Source organism: Littorina saxatilis, linkage group LG7 (genome assembly GCF_037325665.1).
Source record: "Littorina saxatilis isolate snail1 linkage group LG7, US_GU_Lsax_2.0, whole genome shotgun sequence".
NCBI lineage: Eukaryota > Metazoa > Mollusca > Gastropoda > Littorinimorpha > Littorinidae > Littorina > Littorina saxatilis.
This window is the reverse complement of record NC_090251.1, coordinates 8804513-8827672: the sequence shown is the minus strand read 5'-3', so window position 1 is coordinate 8827672 and position 23160 is coordinate 8804513. Positions and strand designations below refer to the sequence as shown.

The window sequence follows — 23160 nt, the reverse complement described above, 5'->3', positions numbered from 1 at the left end:
ATAAATCAGGCAACCAACAGATTAGAAGTGCATGCACTAGGAGAACGAACACAACGCGAGGCAAAACTAGACACAGAAAAGAGTAAATAGTAAGTGCACGCACTAGACAATGAATCTGCAGAGCTAAACAAAAGACGTACATTTTGTTCCCTATCTACAACTCTCACGGTTTTCCGCCGGGTAAACAAACATACAATCAACACAATAGGAAAACTGCTACATATTAAACGAAACATGGAAACTTACCTCTGGTTAATATGCAAAGGTTCGCCCGTCCCAATTCTCTCGCATTAGCAAACATCATTGGAGATTCTTTCCTTCGCTCCTTGCCTTGAACCGCCATTTTGTAACTTGATTCAAAACCGAAACGCTATAGGTCTGACAAAGCACGCCCAACGTCCAAAATATGGAGGAAAAAAAGAGCCCACAATCTTTTTGGGGGCAAAAACGCTGTTTAAGCCCCACAAATATTTGTCCTTATTTTTTATGAAGCTTAATTTGTGCCCCTTATTTTACGCTCCACAAATACAGTTTGTGGCCCACAAAACCAAAATGTGCCCAACAAAAATAAGCCCAAAAATGTGTGAGGCACATTTGCAGTTTGTGGGCCACAAATTTGTGCCCTTATTTTGTTGGATTACTGACATCGAATGCCAAGGATAAATATTTGTCCTTATTTTTTATGAAGCTTAATTTGTGCCCCTTATTTTATGCTCCACAAATACAGTTTGCATTGCAGGTTAAGACTTGGAATGAGTGATTTACAATATGATATGTTTAATCGCCACCTAGTAAACAACCCGGAATGTTCTTGTGGTTATTTTGCTGAAACTGTTCATCACTATTTGCTATCATGTCCTCTGTTTAATGATGCAAGAACCGCAACAATCGGTACATTAGCTCCAGAATTTGTTAATATTGACACACTCCTGACAGGTGATTCAAACATTTCCATATTTGAAAATAGTGCTATTTTTGTTGCTGTCCAAAGCTATATTGAGAAATCAAACCGCTTTGGGACACCTTAGTTCGATATTGGTGTGGGTTTTTCTAAATATATACTGAAAGGCATAAATTCTGCAAATAGTGCATTGAACGATTTTGCTCTCAAACGAAAATCAGATTGAACCTGTAATTTGTAGTTGACATCTTGAGTGTCGGAGCAAATGTTTCACCCTGTCAGCGTGCGCTTTGCAGTATTGCTGATCCAGCCACAGCTCACTGTGCTAATAAAGACAATGGGCTGAACGGGAGACAATAACGTAAAAAAGATAGTGTATGGCCCTATAAAATGCAACTGGCTGTTTGGCTGTATCAGATATCGCAATCATGCCACGACTTGATGAAGGAGAGAGACAGGAAGCGATTGGGATGCTTAGAGCTGGCCAAAGCATTGAACGTGATGAACACTGAACGTTTTCCGAAATCATTGCGCTTGGACTCAGTCACTTTTTTTGAAAAATTGTCATTTCATGATGTTCTATTCAAAATCAATAAAGCGAAGGTTTATAAACACTAAAATGGCCAATAAATAAAATATTCAAACATTGAAAACATTCACCACTGAGTTGATTTTTTGTGATTTTTTAAAGTTCAGTTTGCGGAATTTATGCCTCTCGGTATATTACTTGGGGCCCATCTTTTTTTTTGATATTTTGTTGTGTCTTTCGTTCTCGTTTTGTATTTGTTTTCGTTTTCGGTATCGACACAGATTGTGTTCGATAATTCAAACTAAGTTTTCCTTGCTGTTTTTGTCCTTTTCTTTTTTTTCCTTTTTTTTTTAATTGTTTTTTTTTTTAATATATATATTTTTTTTTCTTTTGTCTCATCTCTTTTTTCAAAAAATGTGTCGCATTGATCATAATCCGCCATGAAATTTCAGGAATGTTTATGTGAGCACTTACCACAAGTTTTAAACTTGTGCTCCTTCTTAATGATGTTGTTATATTATCATGTGTCTGTTTACGAATAAAATACTGTTTAAAGGGAGTTTGTGGCCCACAAAATCAAAATGTGTCCCACAAAAAAAAAAAAAGAACACAATTGTGAGGCACATTTGCAGTTTGTGGGGCACATTTGCAGTTTGTGGGGCACACATTTGTGCCCTTATTTTGTTAGATTAAATAATGACAAGGAATGCCAAGGATACCACACACTTTGATGACCTCGAGTTTTAATCATGGTTGATCCTGGTCAAATTGCAAGGTCACAGTGCATGGGGGCGAATTACCACTTTCAACAAGAAAGTTATCATGTATTGACTGTTTAAAAAGCTAGCGATCTCGTTTATATTACACATACGAAGAGGTTTGTGTAAAAATCGATTAGTATTAGATTAAGCTTATCTGTTGTAGTATGAATGGTTTATGAATGTGATGCGAGACCAGAAATGTAGGTTATCTACTGTTGCACGCGTGGAGCTTCACAATCGCAAACAATGCCACAGGACCCGTAGTGTATGCAGGGTGGTTTAAGGTGAACATTTCCTTGATGCTAGCAGAATAACATACATATACACCCCGTTATAGTTTACGGGTAGAAATGAGTGGGGTGGTGGAATTAGGTTTTTGATTCACACGCTAAAAGATATTAATGCTGTGCGCACGTTTTGTCTGCATATAGAGCTGGATGTGAGGGAACGCTGCAAAAAAATCTCTGACTGCCGCGCCTCGGCACAGTGTGACGATATCACCAGTTCATGCAGTGAGTATTTTTCCTTAACGACAACTGCTTTTTATAGATGCGCAGCAAAATGGAAAAACAAAACTGCTTAGTTACCGAGATTAGAGCACATGCGACGCTTCCGGGAAAATTTGATATAATAACGATACATTTCTATCTATAGACTCTAAACTTACTTGTCTTGGAACCCCGAAGCGGGAGTTGCTATAGAGAATCTAAAGGCAAAGTAGCCCAGGGCTGGTATGCAATAGCTGAGGTCAATTTAACACATACACAAACACACACACTCGCTCTCTTTCTCTCTCCCTCTCAATTGTAGCCACAGTTTGGGAACAAAAATGCTCCTTTATTATGTATTATTGGGAAGAACATGCCTCAAGTCGAAGTCAGCATAGCGTTATTGGGATACATCCAGCTTCGCTGGGATAATGGTTGAAGTTTGCGGATCATGAAAAATGCGAGCTTCGGCGTCCATTTGCCATTGTGACAAATGGTGAAATTGAGATGTGCTCGATGTTGCACGTAAATATCAACAACATTTACTCACGGGGAGCCAGAAAGCCACGCATTGGATAGACACTGATGGTAAAGATCATTTATATAATACAATTTAAAAAAAACAACGTCAGGAAGTTTTACGAAACCGACGCCTGTTGAAGAACTGCAGTCCTAAGGTCGTGATCGTGGAAGGTCTTACAAAACAAAACCACGGTTTGTTCCAAGTCACTATCGACCACATGGAACACAGCGAGCCTGGACAAGGGACGGTAGGGTCCTTGGGCAGTCTGCACACGGCAAGATCTTCACAATGGAGACAATCAAAGACCTGCAGCAACTGCCAGGCATTGCCGATCCTTCCACTGGTTCAAAAGGGAAACAACCGCGATCATCCACCCCTCTGCAAAGTAGCCAGTTTGCCAAAGAGCCAGCGAGACGCCCTTAGCTTCGGTGTAGTGCCATGTGCGAAGTTTATTTTTAGAGAAAGTGATCACGTGACTAGCACCTGTGACCCGAGCTAACCATTCACTGCGCAGCGGAAATACACGCTCAGAATTCAACATGACATGTGTTCGTTGCTCGCACGTTCGAACTAAGAACTGGATTATTTCACCTGTCAGTCTCAAACCTCTTCGTTTATGTACCCACACCGGGACTTGTGCATGTGTGCACAGAGAAAAGGAAGGACATGTATGTAATTTGTGTGTGTGTTACTGCCTGTTCGTTGTTGTCTTTGTGTGAGTCTGTGAGTGTGACGGTGTTTGATGGAATGTTTTGTTTACATGTATCAGACATACTCTTCCCTCTTCTGTTTTTTCTCTCTTTCAACCGTTTTTTTCCCCGGTGGTGCGTGGTCTATGTTCAACCCACATTTGTTTATACTGAGTACTGTAGATGCTTGCCCTATTGCCTTGCTACAACACGTTTGTTTTTTCGAATATCGGATGTATGATGTATCTTCTAGTGCTGTGCTCTTGTATACAGCTTAGGAAGTCTTCTTTCTTTGAGCGCATGAATCGTGTTGCTAGGTATGGTATGAAAATGCTCCTTTCCCGACATAACGATATGGTTATTTCCCCTGAATGATACACGATGACACATGTGTGTGTATGCTTGATTTTTGGCTCACGTAACTGTAGCCTATGCGATCGTCATTTTTGTCTGTCTGTGTGTATGTATATGTTACAGTGATAATGTATATTTAGGGAATATGTATATTCCCTAAAAAAATCAGTGAATATATATATTCCCTGTTTCAACAAGTGACTATGTATATTCCCTAAAATGTCTAGGGCATATACTTATTCCCTGAAATTTGAGGGCAAATTCTATACTTATTCACTGATTTGTATTTTGCACACACAGAGCCTTGATGAGATTACGAAGTGAACTTGTTGTGAGAAACATGGTTCTCACGGTTGAACAGAACTGAGTTGAGCTTTGAGAAAGTACACGAAGGGAAAATTTGTGAGGTGTTATCAGTTTACAAGTGACACCTGACAATGTGCACAACTGAACTGTAAAATAATCCCCACACTTTCAGTTCAGTTGTCGCAGCAGAAAGATGGATAGTATTGCACAGAGAGAATTGAGCGGGAGCAACATTTTGTAGAGGAACTTCGAAACAAGTTGGGCAGCAAAAAACAAATGAGTGTTGGTCAGCAGGGAGGAATATCTGGATACCATAAATGAATATAGGACAGGTGTCCGCGCGGCTAGCAAAACGCCCAGACAGCACTATGTCTTGAAAAAGTATGAGGTCATTCAATGTGGTAATACCACCAAATTAATCAGAAGGAGGAAAGAGGTGAGTTCTGATCCGGTGTATTTTGTGCCAATCGAGGAAACCTTTGACATAATCAAAGCTTGTCACATTCGGACAGGCCATGCTGGCAGGGACAAAATGGTAAAAGAGATTTCAAAGAAATATGCAAACATCACTTACGAGGCAATTGTGCTCTTCAAATCTGGATGTGTGGAATGCCAACAGAAACGGAAACGTGCAACAACAAAAGGTACAGTTGTCACACCCATCTTGACGAAAGAATATGGATCTCGTTCCCAGGTAGACTTGATCGACATGCAGTCCATGCAAGGTCGTTTCTCTTGGATTATGGTATACCAAGATCACTTGACCAAATTCATTGTGCTTCGACCCTTGACAAGCAAACGAGCAGTGGAGGTAGCATTCCAACTCTTAGACATTTTTCTACTGTTTGGGGCCCCGCAAATTCTCCAGAGTGACAACGGCTCGGAGTTTACGGCACAGATTGTGAAAGAGCTCAAATCATTGTGGCCAGAGTTGGTTATGGATTGGTCCATGGTAAGCCAAGGCATCCACAGAGCCAAGGCTCAGTGGAAAGAGCGAACTCTGATATTAAAGACATGCTGACTGCATGGCTAGCAGAGAACGACACCACAGATTGGACAGTTGGACTGAAGTTTGTCCAATTTCAGAAGAACTCAAGTTATCACAGTGGCATTAAAAGAACACCATTTGCGGCACGTTTGGGGTCTGACGCCAAAATCGGACTAACAACGTCGTCACTGCCTGATGAGGTCATTCGCCGACATCAAACTGCTCGTATGCAATGTACACCCCCCGAGGACATTAACCTCCAAAAAACCTTGCCACTTAGAAAAGCGGTCCAAGAAGTTTCCAACTGCGTTGGTCAAGGCTTCGTGCGCTGCAACTGCAACGGATCAAAACGATGCCAAACAAAGAAATGTTCCTGCTATAAAGCACAACTAAAGTGCAACTCGAGGTGTCATAGCAAAGTATCCTGCAGCAACAAATGACAGTAGCGATGACAATGTGACAATATTTTACAAAGTTCTTTCAGTGTTTTACTATGTTTTACTATTATTTTACTTTCAATCTATGTAATCTGTGTAATTTTTAACCACTCATTAAAATGGTTCCTATTACACTTTTGTCGTGTCGTGTCATTTCATCCTCACATCAAGGCTCTGTGTGTGCAAAATACAAATCAGTGAATAAGTATAGAATTTGCCCTCAAATTTCAGGGAATAAGTATATTCCCTAGGAATTTTAGGGAATATACATAGTCACTTGTTGAAACAGGGAATATATATATATTCACTGATTTTTTCAGGGAATATACATATTCCCTAAATATACATTATCACTGTAACATGTATATTCTGTGGTAGAAACTTTAACATTTGACTAAACACCGAAATACTCATTTTACCTGGTTATTTTTCAAGCACTATCTTCAAACTTGAAGTAATGATCAACATTTTGTCGGCATGTGTGTAGTTAAAGTGGGTATCCAAAGAAAACGGGTGGTGGGGGGTTTTGAAGGGGTAAAAGCAGGTGACTGGTTTGTGTCGTGTGTGGTATGTAGACCAGGTCAGGGGTCAAGATCAGGTCAGGTCGCGTGAAGGATTGTGGTATAGATTCACCTTTCAGTTCTCACCTCTGCATTCGCCGATTCGGGGAAGGCAAGTTCATATTGTTCGGTTTCTTAGCTCCATAAAAAATAGATACAGTAGATACCAAAGGAGATTTCCTACAGTTTGATCTGCACAGCGTGTTTCCAGTGTCTGCGCGAGGAAGAGCTGTCGAAAGCGCAGTGTCGATCTGGCAGTCGTGTCCCCGGTAAGTACAGACAGATCTAGTGTTTCCCACTCTTACAACGTGTCACCTAAGCTTACTGATAATCCGTTTTGTTTAATTTCTTTTTATTTCAGCAGACACGGATATCAAACACAGTGCTAGGCAGTCACCTCTAGTGAAAAGAGTTGATCTAAAGTGCCTGTAATGTTTGGATGTCTTTGTTCTTGGTTCGGTTTATGCGAATTTCAAGACTTGCAGTAGAATCTCAAGTTTGCTCTGCCCGTATAAAACTGTCCACCATGTATTTGAACATGTCGATATAAGGAAACGGAATGAATCTGTTCTCAAAGTCAAAATTACTACGATTTTGCCTCAGTTTCAAAACATGCTCTGTCATGGTTCTGTCTGTAAAATTTGGTACCTTGCAACAACTTCCTTAAATATAAAAGACAGTTTTTGAATGCTAGATCTACCTAGATCTGTATCGCGTTTCATTCCAGACTCCTCTCTTTGATTGTACTGTTCGCTGTTTACGCACTGTCATGATTCGCTAATGTCTGTAACGTTTGGTAAACTTACCTTGCAACAGCTAATTCCTTGTCTTTGTTGGTATTTTTTTTCAAGGCAGCACAACGTAAGATAGCTTCTTTTGGACAGCAGGTAGAATGCGAGTTTTGAGACAACGACAGACGTCCAAAAAAAGCTTGATGTTTGTTCTACATAATGGTACATGTGATTCTGTATTTTTCTGCGGTTAATGATAAAGCTTAATGGTTTTTTTTCCCTCTGTTGGTTTCTTCCTCCTGAGTTGATCGTTATTACTCAAACAAGACCATCAGAGAGTACCTCAGTTGCTCCTCAAAATGGACTGTGAATAGTGTGTTGACTGTGTTGACCGTCAGAATTATTTTAAGAACCAGGCTGCTGCAGTCAGTTGACATGTTTCACATATTGTAGGGTTCCCATGCTGCATGGGTAAAGTGGTTTGTATAACCCGACTATTCAGTATCAAAACACTGTTTATATTTGTGTAGGTTGTAGTCATCACAACTAATCGCATTTTGCCTTTTGTTTCAGAAAGGAGGATAAGCTACAACAAGATCGACGCTATGTCAGACATGCCTCAGCCACATGACGACTTCCGAATTTAGATCTACTCGGCATGGTGACAAGTCTTGATGAAAAGTATAAGACTGAGGACAGCAGTGGAAAAAGTGGCCACATGGCAGATACCTATTGCTTTGTGTCTGCAGTGCAAAAGACAGATAAACTGATGCTAGATGTCCAAATGAACACATTACCCGCAGATCTACTGCTGATTTACGACGGGCAAGCTCCAGGGCAGAGAAAACTGTAGCGTTGTAATCATTTGTTTCCATATCTTTAACTCTTAAGGCCTGTCCAGACACTCTAGGCTGACCCTGTCCACATTTGACTTATGCTCAAAACGGTCCCGCTGGGCACGCCGCGGCGGGCTATGATCGCGTAGCGTTATCTGCAGAAGAATAGAGCGTGTTCTAATTTCTCTGACACAGACATAGAACGACGGAAATTTGACCAATCAGAGCAAACCAGAGCGATGACGTCAACCGCTCGCGGCGTGGCAGTCGATGCAACTGAACCTTCCTGTCAGGTGACCTTGACGCTTCCGCTCCACTGATACCGCGTTGTGAAAAAAGTCGTCGATGTGTGGCCACTCGGCAAAATCCCGCGCGACGCACAAAACGGCCTGCGGCGCATATACCGTAAAACGGCGTCCAAGTCTGGTCGGCCCTTAAGTCGTGTGACAATTCCAAGAATATATCATCTTGATATGCAAGCTCTAGGGTAGGTTAATGATTGTAGATAAGCTTTGCCATGATGATTATGCTGATGTAGTTTAAAAGTGTGTATGTGTGCGTGCGTGTGTGTGTGTGTGTGTGTGTGTGTGTGTGTGTGTGTGTGTGTGTGTGTGTGTGTGTGTGTGTGAGAGGATTGCACAAGATCTCCTTCAGGGACAACTACACCAACAACAAATACACAGTCATTTTATCTGTTTGCCTTCTTTTGAGAATTATACATGGAGTAGATATGATGCGTTAGTTTTAAATCTGTGTGTGTGTGTGTGTGTGTGTGTGTGTGTGTGTGTGTGTGTGTGTGTGTGTGTGTGTGTATGTGTGTATGTGTGTGTGTGTGTGTGTCTGTGACGGAATGATTGAGTTTGTGTTACTGTTTGTCGATATCTTACGGGAGCCTTGAAGGCTTCGCCTCTTGTTGTTCTTGCTAATGCTATGTTACATGTGTTTGAACAATGACAGTTGACACAGACAGAAAAGTTAAATATTGTGTCATTTAATGTGAACGGGTTGTGTGATTTTAAAAAGAAAAAGGATATGTTTTTTTTTTAAAGAAAGCACAATGGGAATATATTTTTGTTGCAAGAGACCCACTGGATATCAATTCAGAAAAATCTCTTGGGTATGACCCGGCCGGGGTTCGAACCCACGACCTCCCGCTCACTGGGCGGACGACTTACCACTAGGCCACCGTGTTGCGGTCTCTTATGTGCTGCCGCCTAACAAGCTGTTTACTTGCTGTTGAACATCTTCCATTCACTTGATAATTCACTCAGTTATGCTCACTCTGAAAACCATCAATGCCGGACTTGGTGGTCTTGCGTTGATTAACGAAGAAGTTCCGTTGTGCAGGGATAAAGGTTGGGGGCCGGTGTACAGATTCTGGTGAGTGCGGAATGGATGCAACATGCCACGCAGGATCATGTCGTAAGTTTTGGAGAGAGAGAGAAAACGAACGAACGAATAGTTTATTGGCCCATTCCAAATAACGGGAACAGAGGGCTGCAAACATGAATAAAAACTTGAAATATCAGGCAAGGGAATTGACCGCGGAAACGCGGTTTTCCGCGAAAATACTTTTCTAAACCACGGGGGAAAAAAAATTGACCGCGGACAAATAAAATGGGGAGCAAAAAAAAAAAAAAAAAAAAATTAACACCGTTTTGTTTTTCTTTTTCTGCCGCCGCGTTCACAATTGAGATCGCCAGCTTCGGTCGCTGGCTCAGTTCTTATTCTGTATGCCTGGCACAGTCAAAGCGTGTTGCAATACTATCGCAGGAGGTTACATGCGTTGAACACATTCAGTTGGATTATTTTTCAACCGCGCTTCCCGTCTTCTGGAGTGATTTGTTTTGAGCAAAACGCCATTCTTTACCGAGAATTATTCAAAGAGGCCAGCCATTTGACGATAGTGATTGTGAATCTTGGAGGTGGGAGTGGGTTTCAGTTGTGGTTGGAGAAGATGGAGACAAAGGGATCAAGAAAGACCGTGTCGGCAAGAGATTTAGAAAAATTGATGTACCTGGTTCAGCACGTTGCATCGTGTGCAACAAAGATATTTCCTATGGAAGTCGAGACACTTCTACCCTAACATACATTCTATCCTCTGCATCACTCTCTTTATACTATACGATACTATACTCTATGGAATAGTTTTTTTTTAGTTCATTAAAAGCATAACTAATTCATCGCAAGAGCAGTTAAACTTGATCGTTATTTTATTAAATTAATTAATAGAACAAGTTATGAAAAACGCTAGCTCAGCTATCAAGGCAGGTGCTCTATTAGTGTTAGATTTTTAAAATCTGCCAGCGGCATGGGGGGGGGGGGGGGGCGAAGCTTTTACCGTAGTTACGGAACAGTGTTTGTTTTTGTTTAGCTGCACTTTCCGTTTAACTGAGGCGTGTTGGGTCCACATACTTTGTGACTGGGGAAATCACAGCCTTCTCCCTCACTTGTAAAACTAGTACCTGTGCACACATCGTCATTGTCAGTCACACCGTGTAGTTCAGTGTTGTTGTTGTCACAGCTAGCTGGCCGGTTCACCCATTGACCCATATTCACTGTCATCGAGTGACACACTGCTTGGTATAGCGCCCTCCATATTTCACGTGCAGGCAACAGTGATATGTCGTTCCGTGCAACAGTTTTCCAGTGTGTGTGAAAGTTTCCCCAAAACATGTCTGGCCTTCCACTCCCACAAGTTGAAACTATTGGAAATAAATTGGTCTCTGAAATTGACTGAACAGTCACCTTCACATCACAACTTGCCTGTTTATTTTTCGTCTGATGGCTTTCTTCTCTGCGTGCTGCACGTTGCTCTGCCCTCCGTCTCTCTCTTCTGATTTGACACGGAGCTTTTTTTTCTAAACAACAGTAGTTTGGCCGCCATTGTTGGATTTTCTGTAATGTTGTCAGTCGAAGTATAATTAACCACGGTTAAATATTTTTTCTGCGATGCAATCTTCCAAGAAAAAAGAACCAAAACACAAAATGGTAGGTATTTAGAACGTTTATGATAGACAAAACAAAACGTTACATTTATAGTACGTCGAACCAAAGGTCTTTGAAGTAGACGGACAGACAGACAGACAGACAGACAGACAGACAGACAGCCTTTTATGAAACAGATAATAAACGTATCTCAAGATCGTGTGGCTGCTCACTTGCAAAATGCCGGCGAAGTAATGTTGAAGCAAGATGACAGCTCATGTTTGACAAGCAATACGTCTAGGGATGCTCTTAAAGCAGCTGGTAGTCCTTTTATTTCCATTTTGCAAGGAGGAATTGCAATTGTAAATGACAAACGTCAGAGCAGAAAATGTAGCCACCTTGGTCGACGGCCACGCCACGTGACCCCCCCCCCCCCCCCAAGAGAAAGAGAGAGAGAGAGAGAGAGTCAGACAGACAGAGTGAAAGAGATGGACTTAATGCTTTCATATGTTGCTACTTTTTATTTTGTCTCTGTGTATGTATACTCTGCATTCTCGTGGGGTAGCCCCAAAATTGACCTGACAAAAGTATAAGGTACTGTGGCAGTTCTCCTAATTCTCCCTAGTCCACTGCTATCCCCTTTCTTTCCCTAAGATTCCGGCTTGACTGGTCAATAACTAAATTCAAACAATAACAGAACAAGAACTCAATCAATATGCACGTCAATCAGCCATAGAGGGAGCCCACACGTCAGTTGTATATTTCTAACAAAAGTTTATTTTACAAAAGGTCAAGTGACCAGGACAAATCACGCGTCATCAATACAAAAGAACATTTTTCACAAATCACACGCTTTCAATCTATTAAATGTTATTAAAAGTCACCTAATCTCCCACCCCGCGTGTCTTAACTGCGTGGAAGTTTTGCACCCCGGTGCCAAACTAGCTATGATTGATCCCGTACATGTTATATGTATTCGCTAACTAACTATTGATGGAAGGGGGACACTTCCGGAAGGAGGCTACTTATTTTTTTTGGCTACAAACGGAAGAACAGTTCTTTCCTCACCAGGCTAAGAGTTTATTACAGTTGCTGTATAAGACTAAATTCTATTTTGTTCGTTGTAAAACCAAGACCGAAACCCTATCTCGCCAACGAAAGTTTGACCCTGAATCCAAAAGTGCATCTATTTATGAAAGAACGTACAATACGATGTCCAAGCCCGACTGCAATGGGTCTACCAAGCGCACGTACGTCCTCTAATGTTTAAATCCCAACTGACTAGCTATGTTTTGCGGACCTAACCGGTCCGATGAAGTTTACTATATATATTTTCATCTTATTCCTTGTCAATTCCTGATTCCAAAAACATATAGATATGATATGTTTGGATTAAAAACACGCTCAGAAAGTTAAAACGAAGAGAGGTACAGAAAAGCGTGCTATCCTTCTCAGCGCAACTACTAAACCGCTCTTCTTGTCAATTTCACTGCCTTTGCCATGAGCGGTGGACTGACGATGCTACGAGTATACGGTCTTGCTGAAAAATTGCATTGCGTTCAGTTTCATTCTGTGAGTTCGACAGCTACTTGACTAAATGTTGTATTTTCGCCTTACGCGACTTGTTTTTATTTTTTGCATAGCAAATGCTCGACTTGGTTGTCGAGGAGATACCGCACAGAAACTGACTCAGATTCAGCGCAAAGCAAGCCAGTGCCAAGACGTAAAAAGTCTGCGCCATGGCGTGTTCGGGAATGGCGACCTGTGGATCTGCGTGAAGATCAAAGCTTTCCTCTGTATCGGAAACACCGGCAGAATCCAAACTTTGGCCTAGTACCAGCGGAACTACTTGTTGTTGCTAACCGAACTAATAAAGACATTGTCCTTTTTATATTTAGTCAAGTTTTGACTAAATATTTTAACATCGAGGGGGAATCGAAACGAGGGTATGGTGTATGTGTGTCTGTCTGTCTGTGTGTGTGTGTGTGTGTAGAGCGATTCAGACTAAACTACTGGACCGATCTTTATGAAATTTGACATGAGAGTTCCTGGGTATGAAATCCCCGAACGTTTTTTTCATTTTTTTGATAAATGTCTTTGATGACGTCATATCCGGCTTTTCGTGAAAGTTGAGGCGGCACTGTCACGCCCTCATTTTTCAACCAAATTGGTTGAAATTTTGGTCAAGTAATCTTCAACAAAGCCCGGGGTCCGGTATTGCATTTCAGCTTGGTGGCTTAAAAAATAATTAATGACTTTGGTCATTAACAATCTGAAAATTGTAAAAAAAAATTAAAAAAATATAAAACGATCCAAATTTACGTTTATCTTATTCTCCATCATTTGCTGATTCCAAAAACATATAAATATGTTATATTCGGATTAAAAACAAGCTCTGAAAATTAAATATATAAAAATTATCAAAATTTTTTTTTCGAAATCGTTTTAAAAACACTTTCATCTTATTCCTTGTCGGTTCCTCATTCCAAAAACATATAGATATGATATGTTTGGATTAAAAACACGCTCAGAAAGTTAAAACGAAGAGAGGTACAGAAAAGCGTGCTATCCTTCTCAGCGCAACAAATATCCCGCTCTTCTTGTCAATTCCACGGGCACTGCCTTTGCCACGGGCGGTGGAGTGACGATGCTACGAGTATACGGTCTTGCTGCGTTGCGTTGCGTTCAGTTTCATTCTGTGAGTTCGACAGCTACTTGACTAAATATTGTATTTTCGCCTTACGCGACTTGTTCTTATTTCGAGCCATTGTTATCGTATCAAAGATTGTTTCTCAAGGAAAAATTCGCTTTCGGTTGTCACCGATCGTTTGATGTGTAACCAGGATGTTGTAAAACCGAGTGAACTTCGGGTGTTCCCGTCATGGCCGAGAGTCTCTTCGGTAGTTTCCGGATGCAAAATTCGTAGGCTGAGCATGCGCACTCACAATTTAAACTGGTTCCCGATTTCGGTTTATGAAACGAACCAATGGATGTCGAGTACCTTCCAAATAAGGACATTTCCGTTCGATTACAATTGCTGCCTTTGCAACGGACTACTGGCTGAGTGAATGGAACATTCATCAAAACGATCGTTTGATGTGTAACCAGGATGTTGTAAAACCGAGTGAACTTCGGGTGTTCCCGCCATGGCCGAGAGTCTCTTCGGTAGTTTCCGGATGCAAAATTCGTAGGCTGAGCATGCGCACTCACAAAGTAAACTGGTTCCCGATTTCGGTTTATGAAACAAACCAATGGATGTCGAGTACCTTCCAAATAAGGACATTTCCGTTCGATTACAATTGCTGCCTTTGCAACGGACTACTGGCTGAGTGAATGGAACATTCATCAAAACACTGATGTCATGTTATAGGTCAAGAGCTGCTGCGCAGTTTCGTATGTCGTGAATGCACTGTTTTGCTGAGGACAAAGCCGTAACTAGCCTTTGAAATGAGACATTTTTTTGCGGGGGAATATCGACTACAGAAGACAATCAATGCCACACATGTTCACATTTTGTCTTTATTGACAGATAAATAGGACACTTTTGACAAAAACACCGACACACATGGATGATAGGTATGTTATGGAAACAGAATCTGCTAAAATACCCATCACAGTTTTTTGAACAATTTGGTCAATTTTGCACTGGCCCACCTGCCTTTAATCCAAACATATCATATCTAATGTTATTGGAATCAGGAACCGACAAGGAATAAGATGAAATAGTTTTTAAATCGGTTTCGGAAACTTAAATTTAATCATAATTTTCATATTTTTGATTTTCAGAGCTTGGTTTTAATCTGAATATAACATATTTTATGTTATTGGAATCAGAAAATAATGAAAAATAAGATTGTTTTTGGATTGTTTTATAAAAATAATGTTCATTAACATTTTCAAAATGTTAATGACCAAAGTCATTTACTAATTTTTAAACCTACAAGCTGAAATGCAATACCAAAGTCCGGCCTTCGTCGAAGATTGCTTGGCCAAAAATATCAATCAATTTCATTGAAAAATCAGGGTGTGACAGTGCCGCCTCAACTTTTACAAACAGCGGCCGGATATGACGTCATCAAAGACATTTATCGAAAAAATGGAGAAAAAAAAACGTCTGGGGATATCATTCCCAGGAGCTCTCATGTAACATTTCTTAAAGATCAGTCTAGTAGTTACTCTGAATCGCTCTACACACACACACACACACACACGCACACACACACACACACACACACACACACACACACACACACACACACACACACACACTCCCGCAGTGGGGCACTGCGGTTATGAAATTAAAAGCCCCTCCTGTTTTTGAAACCGCAGGAGCTTTCTAGTTTGCTGTTAGGTAGATTTTTGGTTCCTCTTTCCTGTCATGCTCTCTTTTTCTTCATGAATTCTTTTCTTTTTTCTGCCTTCTTGCTCATTCACCTGTATTTTTTCCAAAAATCTCTTCTCTTGCCGCTTGTCTCGCGATTCATGTATAGTTTAATCTGTTAGTGTTCTGATGTAAGTCCAGCAGTAGATAGGTTAAGCCTATTTTAACATACTGGAAACTGGTAATCTTCCAGTAGGTATTAATTTAGTTTTACTAAAGCCTGCTGGGACACAAGTAATGGGTTAGTGCATTTGTAAACAGGAATCGCTTGACAAGTGGCCCCCTTCATCCCCCCCTTCCTCGTCCTGATATGGCTCTGCGTAGTCGGCTGGACGTTAAGCAACAAATAAACAAACAAACAAACACACACACACACACACACACACACACACACACATACACACATGTACAAGGTTGGGGAGCTCTGTGATCAGAAACAGATGGTTTACGGGAGGCGGAGTGGGGGTTTAACACATTCTACATGCGAGAAGAAAGTCAAATCATGTGTCTTTATATCCAGAACAGGTTGTTTTGTTTCATATTAGTTATAACTCGTACTTGTGTGATCAGTGGTGGTGTTATAACTTATATTAATAGTAATGTTATTATTACAGGTCTGCAGTTTGGGGAGGCCTGTAATGCAAGTGATGATAAGTGCACCGCTCTCACCAAGTGCAGTACAAACGCTGAGAACACAGCACCCCTTTGTTGTGAGTCGCCATTTCTGCTCTGTTTGCACTGTTGCTTTGATGCCATTCTTATGTAAGTGTTTGTTGAATACAAAACACCGGAAGATGCTTGGGAAGTGGACGTGAGAATGAAGGAACTAGATCCCAACTGGATGCCCTTCCAAAGATTAGGTCAGACATGTGTGAACGAGCGCAGTGTTCAAGCATATGAAAAATGCGTACTTTTCCAGCGTGCAGTCTGAATTAATTTGTTATAGCACACTTCTGATTTGGCGACACTGTGTCAGTTGAAACCGTCTACTCGCACTCTTGACTCTATCCAAAAAACCAGCTGTTGGTCAGTCTCGTGTTTCTTACAGGCGAGCAAAGGCGAGACTAGGGACATCCAGATTCAACCTTCGTCAGACGAATATTCGTCGGTGGTGGGGATTTCCTCTCTATTTTTAACTTTGTGCCTCAATGCGCATGCGCTTGGTTTTTCGCGCCCACCACTGCTTGCCGAAGATCGGAATCTGCGTGGTGAAAAAGGCGTGTTTGACGAACCTCAATCAGCAATCTTAGTGAGTACTTTTAGTCCTTTTCATAATGTTAAAAATATGTTTTATGTGCGCAGTGTTAAAGTTTAATATCTTTACGACGCTTCTGTGGACTGTGCATCTGTAAACTGTTCATTTTGGAGGCCTAGTGCATAAACACGGATACCCACACAAAACTCAGAACTTCAGTCGACGGGCGACATATCCTGCCAATTATCTCCCTTGATCTCTCTTGCACAAGACACTTGTTTTCACTAGGCCTATTTGTTTTAGAGTTGGGAGATTTTACAGGAATGAATCTAAAAATCGAAACAAAATTCAGTGTTGCTTGTGTACCCAGCATATTCAGATGTCTGGAATATTCCGATAAAAAAGACTCGTCATATATAACACTACTCGTCATCACTGTTTCGAATGCGCACGAAGAACTTCGCGTAGATCTGGACCGAAATTGGAAAGTGGTGACCGTGACGGGATTGAGGTTACCACTTCAACAAACTCGCGAAGATCGGAACTCACGAACTTTTGACGAAGGCAAATCTGGATGTCTCTAATATCTCGCGGCGAGCGCTCGCGTAGCTAGCAGGCTAAGAAACGCCCTTATTGAAAACGAGGCAGAGGCTAGCATATCAAGATGGCGTCGAATGATGTGCAAAAGTTCGTGCTATCTGAATTAGTCGATGACAATGATACCGTGGGTGCATAAAGCTGCCAAGACCACAGAAAAATAATGCAAGCAGCCGCAAGCCAAACTCCAATCGACGTCCCGGACGCTTACATTGAGCGGAATGTGAACTTTGTGGAAATTACGGTGCCACGATACAACGAGTGTCAGTTCCGAAGCCACTTTTGGGTGAACAGGAACGTTTTTCAGGTAAGAATGCTTTATCTATTTTAGTTTACTCTTTATTAACATGCTAGTCACCCATTGCGTGATTACATCAATTGGAAAACTCATCAACTGCTGTTAGTGTACTTTTTTATGGCCGTTATTTTACACTGGAGCCCACCCGTCCCTAGCGCCACGTCTCTACTTTAAACGGCAATCTAAGAAACTCACTTGTAGGTTCACTTTGCGGGTGACATGTATTCCCTGTCTTTGGTGTTGTTTTAAGTAAAGTGCGATTCTCCGTTAGTCCAGAACCTGCACGTCATTTTCACTGCGTCATATTCCCTGTAAATTTACGTCTACTGTCTTGGTAAACCCAACCCTCCTAGTGGTCTCATTTTTTTTTTACATCCCCCCCCCCCCTTCCTGTTTTATCAAAGACCCCTTTTTATTGACTCACATGCGAAGCAAAAGTGAGTCTATGTACTCACCCGAGTCGTCCGTCCGGACGTCCGGACGTCCGTCCGGAAAACTTTAACGTTGGATATTTCTTGGACACTATTCAGTCTATCAGTACCAAATTTGGCAAGATGGTGTATGATGACAAGGTCCCAAAAAACATACATAGCATCTTGACCTTGCTTCAAGGTCAAGGTCGCAGGGGCCATAAATGTTGCCTAAAAAACAGCTATTTTTCACATTTTCCCCATTTTCTCTGAAGTTTTTGAGATTCAATACCTCACCTATATATGATATATAGGACAAAGTAAGCCCCATCTTTTGATACCAGTTTGGTTTACCTTGCTTCAAGGTCAAGGTCACAGGAGCTCTTCAAATTTGGATTGTATACATATTTTGAAGTGACCTTGACCCTGAACTATGGAAGATAACTGTTTCAAACTTAAACATTATGTGGGGCACATGTTATGCTTTCATCATGAGACACATTTGGTCACATATGATCAAGGTCAAGGTAACTTTGACCCTTATGAAATGTGACCAAAATAAGGTAGTGAACCACTAAAAGTGACCATATCTCATGGTAGAAAGAGCCAATAAGCACCATTGTACTTCCTATGTCTTGAATTAACAGCTTTGTGTTGCATGACCTTGGTATTTTGGAAGGAAAAATGTGTAAAGCAGTTCTTAGTGTATAATGTCATTGCTAGGTTTATTTATTTGACCTTGATCCTGAAGGTCAAGGTCATGTCAAGGTCAAGGTCAAGCATGTGAGTCGTATGGGCTTTGCCCTTCTTGTTACAAGATAGTTTAGAGAATACCACATAAACAGAGAATACAAGGCAAACAAAACCAGTGCCTTTGTCTACCGAAACCTCAGGGGCTGCTCCCATCCTGTTCAGGCCACCTGCTACAATGGACTGGTGAGACCGGTCTTGGAGTATGCTTCCCCAGTCTGGGACCCATGTCAGAAGGGCCTGTCCGACAGCCTGGAGATGACACAGCGTCGTTCCGCAAGGAGGATCCTGCACGACTTCAAACCCACAAGTAGTGCAACGGAACTCGTCTCCAGGCTCAAGCTGGACCCCCTCATACAACGGCGCACCGCGACCAAGGCAACCATGATGTACAAAATCATGAGTGGACTGGTCGAGGTAGCCCCAAGGGAAGGCACACTGACACCAGTCCCAAGATCAACCAGGGGGCACACCACCAGACTCCAGGTCCCACAGTCCCGCACCGACTCACACAGAACGTCGTTCTTTCGGTCTGCAATCCGCCTCTGGAATAACATCCCCCAAGAGGCTGTGAGCGCAGACTCGCCCCAGGCCTTCAAAACCAACGTCGAGGCCTGGCTCCGAGGTGCGAGCCCATAGGCACCCCTTGTCTAAACCCACTCCCTGTCTGCCCCCTCCCCTCCCCACTAGATTCATCCCCTCTCCAGCCCCACCCCCTCCCCTCAGTAATAGACACCCTCCCCCCCCCCCCCTCTATCCCTCAGCAGTGATATAGGTAGATTCTATCGCTCTTGTTCTGTATTGTCCGTGCTGTTTTATTGTTTTGTCGGGGCCCGGTTGCTGCGCTTGGTAGCATTGGGTGGTAGACGAGCCCAGGGCCTGAATTTGGGCACCAGGGCAAATCGCGTAAAGCAAGCTTGCCTACCAACCCACCCATGTTTTTTGTTGTTGTTTTGTTTTGTTTTGTTTTTTTAAATTTCCACAGGCACAATATCCACTTTATCTTTCACTCTAGGGAAATTAGGCGCACCAACCAAACTGAGGATTGCACACATGTATACATGCTGTGTATAATTTCTAAATTGAATCTTTGAATTGATAGATTGTAAGCATTTGAGTGTTTTTGTTGTTTGTTTTTTTTAAGTATGGATAATATTTATTTTTTTAACCGAGGTTGGGAGTTCAGACGAGGGTGATGGTGTGTGTATTAATTCGGAGAAATCATCATCATAAAACTTTACAATTACATACATATTGTTCCTCCGACCTTTTTACATTTAGTCAAGTTTTGACTAAATGTTTTAACGTAGAGGGGGGAATCGAGACGAGGGTCGCGGTGTGTGTGTGTGTGTGTATATATATATATATATATGTGTGTGTGTGTGTGTGTGTGTGTGTGTGTGTGTGTGTAGAGCGATTCAGACTAAACTACTAGACCGATCTTTATGAAATTTGACATGAGAGTTCCTGGGTGTGATATCCCCATACGTTTTTTTCATTTTTTTGATAAATGTCTTTGATGACGTCATATCCGGCTTTTCGTAAAAGTTGAGGCGGCACTGTCACGCTCTCATTTTTCAACCAAATTGGTTGACATTTTGGTCAAGTAATCTTCGACGAAGCCCGGACTTCGGTATTGCATTTCAGCTTGGTGGCTTAAAAATGAGACCATCTTAGATACTGGGTAACACCCGCAAATTGTTGAGGTGCCTCTGTAATTTTGCAATTTACTTCAATCACGCTTTCTGGTGTCTAAAATAGGCAGTGTGGGATCACTGTATATACATTCTAGTATTTAAAAATGACATTTGATTATGTGCAAAGTAAATCATTATTTTATGATAGACGTAGAAACTTTGGAAATAGGGACACAGAGATCCCACGCATCTTTGTTGAAAGCTGAGGCAAAAATCATAGAGCTCTAAAACCGTAAAAGAGCACTTGAAGTTGTAAAGTAAGTTCATTTTGAAGTAGGCATTAATGAACATGTTTTTTGACTTAGGGTATTCAAGAGAAGCGAAGGGGAAAAAAAGTACATTCGTTCGTCACATTCGTGTCCAGAGGGGGCCCTCTCACAATCATGAAGACACGTCACCTCACCTGTGTAAACTCATGCTATGTGGGAGTTGAAATCATGTGCACAATGTCATACTTTCGATTAGTAATCTGCAGTAATGCGCAGATTAATAAATCATTGCACAGGACGCTTTTATCTGGCGGAACTTTCGCTTCGGTTCCGTATGTCACGAACGTGATCGCGGCCTATTTTTGACACTACCACGAGACGGGTTTCGAAAGCCTGTTCCAGTACGCACACATAGCATGCGAGAACGAGGTCAGCTATAAAAATAGCTCAGATCTGACCCGTATGGACCAGAAATTCGGATTGTAAACTGGGTCGTTTCCGGTTTCGTTCCTGTGACGAAACGTGATCTGCACCGTTCTACTCTGTTTTATTTGCGTTTTGCGAAACTGCTGGACTTGCTGGAACCAAAATATGATCAGTAAATAATAATTCAATGTTGTATAAATAAGTTTCAATCAGTATTTGAAGCCGATGGCGCATATTGCTTGAAATAAGCGACGATTTTGAACATGACTGCCCTTCGGCACTGCAGCTTTCTGTGTTTCCAGTGTGACGAACGATGCACAATCGGATGCGTGTACGATTCATTGCTTGCTACCCTCAATAAATGTCATTGAATAGTACATGAGTGAAACTAGCCCGTCAATCTGAAAATAAGTCTGACGGAAATTCCGTCAATCTGCAATTAAAAAAAAAAAAAAAAAAAAAAGTATTCATATATATATTTTTTTTTTAAACCAAAACTACTTGCAGAACGCGTTTTCGAACTGATCTTTATTACATAAACCATTTCATCAGTTTTTCTGCAATTTTTTTTAAACTTGTGTCCCACTTCTGTTACCCAGTATCTGAGATGGTCTCAAATTAATTAATGACTGTGGTCATTAAAAGTCTGAAAATTGTAAAAAAAATATTTTTTTTATAAAACGATCCAAATTTACATTCATCTTATTCTCCATCATTTTTTGATTCCAAAACCATATAAATATGTTATATTTGGATTAAAAACAAGCTCTGAAAATTAAAAATATAAACATTATTATCAAAATTAATTGTCCAAATCAATTTAAAAACACTTTCATCTTATTCCTTGTCGGTTCCTGATTCCAAAAACATATAGATATGATATGTTTGGATTAAAAACACGCTCAGAAAGTTAAAACGAAGAGAGGTACAGAAAAGCGTGCTATCCTTCTCAGCCCAACTACCACCCCGCTCTTCTTGTCAATTTCACTGCCTTTGCCTTGCTGAAAAATTGCATTGCGTTCAGTTTCATTCTGTGAGTTCGACAGCTACTTGACTAAATGTTGTATTTTCGCCTTACGCGACTTGTTTTTACATTTAGTCAAGTTATGACTAAATGTTTTAACATCGAGGGGGGAATCGAGACGAGGGTCGTGGTGTATGTGTGTGTGTGTGTGTGTGTGTGTGTGTGTGTGTGTGTGTGTGTGTGTGTGTGTGTGTGTGTGTGTGTACCCCCGTTTCCACAGGTTTGGTTGCCTAAATCACCATAAGGCAACCATCCACACGTGGATGGCAACCTAAACTCTGGATGGCAACCTAATTGTGTGGATGGTCGCTTCATTTAACACCGTTAAATTGACTTTTTTGACGGAAAGAATGTCATAACAATGTTCAAAATGACATTCTTTCCGTCCTCTATAGGCGACGAAATAGGTCAAATTTTGTGCATTTTTTAGTGCAAAATTCTTCGATGCCGGAGCGAGTACTGCACCCAGTGCTGTTGTAGTGCAAGTGCACTAGAAAGGCACTACACCCAGTGCCGCCTCTTAGGTAACCATCCACACTTTAGGTACGTGTGTGTGTGTGTGTGTGTGCGTGTAGAGCGATTTAGACCAAACTACTGGACTGATCTTTATGAAATTTGACATGAGAGTTCCTGGGTATGATATCCCCATATGTTTTTTCATTTTTTTGATAAATGTCTTTGATGACGTCATATCCGGCTTTTCGTGAAAGTTGAGGCGGCACTGTCACGCTCTCATTTTTCAACCAAATTGGTTTAATATTTTGTCAAGTAATGTTCGACGAAGCCCGGACTTCGGTATTGCATTTCAGCTTGGTGGCTTAAAAATTAATTAATGACTTTGGTCATTAAAAAACTGAAAATTTAAAAAAAAATATTTTTTTTATAAAACGATCCAAATTTACATTCATTTTATTCTCCATCATTTGCTGATTCCAAAAACATATGAATATGTTATATTTGGATTAAAAATAAGCTCTGAAAATTAAATATATAAAAATTAATATGAAAATTAAAATTTCGAAATCAATTTAAAAACACTTTCATCTTATTTCTTGTCGGTTCCTGATTCCAAAAACATATAGATATGATATGTTTGGATTAAAAACACGCTCAGAAATTTAAAACAAAGAGAGGTACAGAAA

General features: G+C 41.1%; 1 protein-coding gene across 4 annotated transcripts in view; it reads left to right on the top strand.

The window, feature by feature from the left end:
- Positions 1–23160, top strand: part of LOC138970624 (uncharacterized) — a 425184-nt gene that overhangs the window by 197240 nt on the left and 204784 nt on the right. For all 4 annotated transcript variants that reach the window (XM_070343089.1, XM_070343090.1, XM_070343088.1 and 1 more), the window contains 3 exons: positions 2623–2703; positions 9451–9525; positions 16027–16122. In XM_070343089.1, the coding sequence (XP_070199190.1) occupies positions 2623–2703; positions 9451–9525; positions 16027–16122 (252 nt within the window). The remainder of the gene's footprint in view (positions 1–2622; positions 2704–9450; positions 9526–16026; positions 16123–23160) is intronic.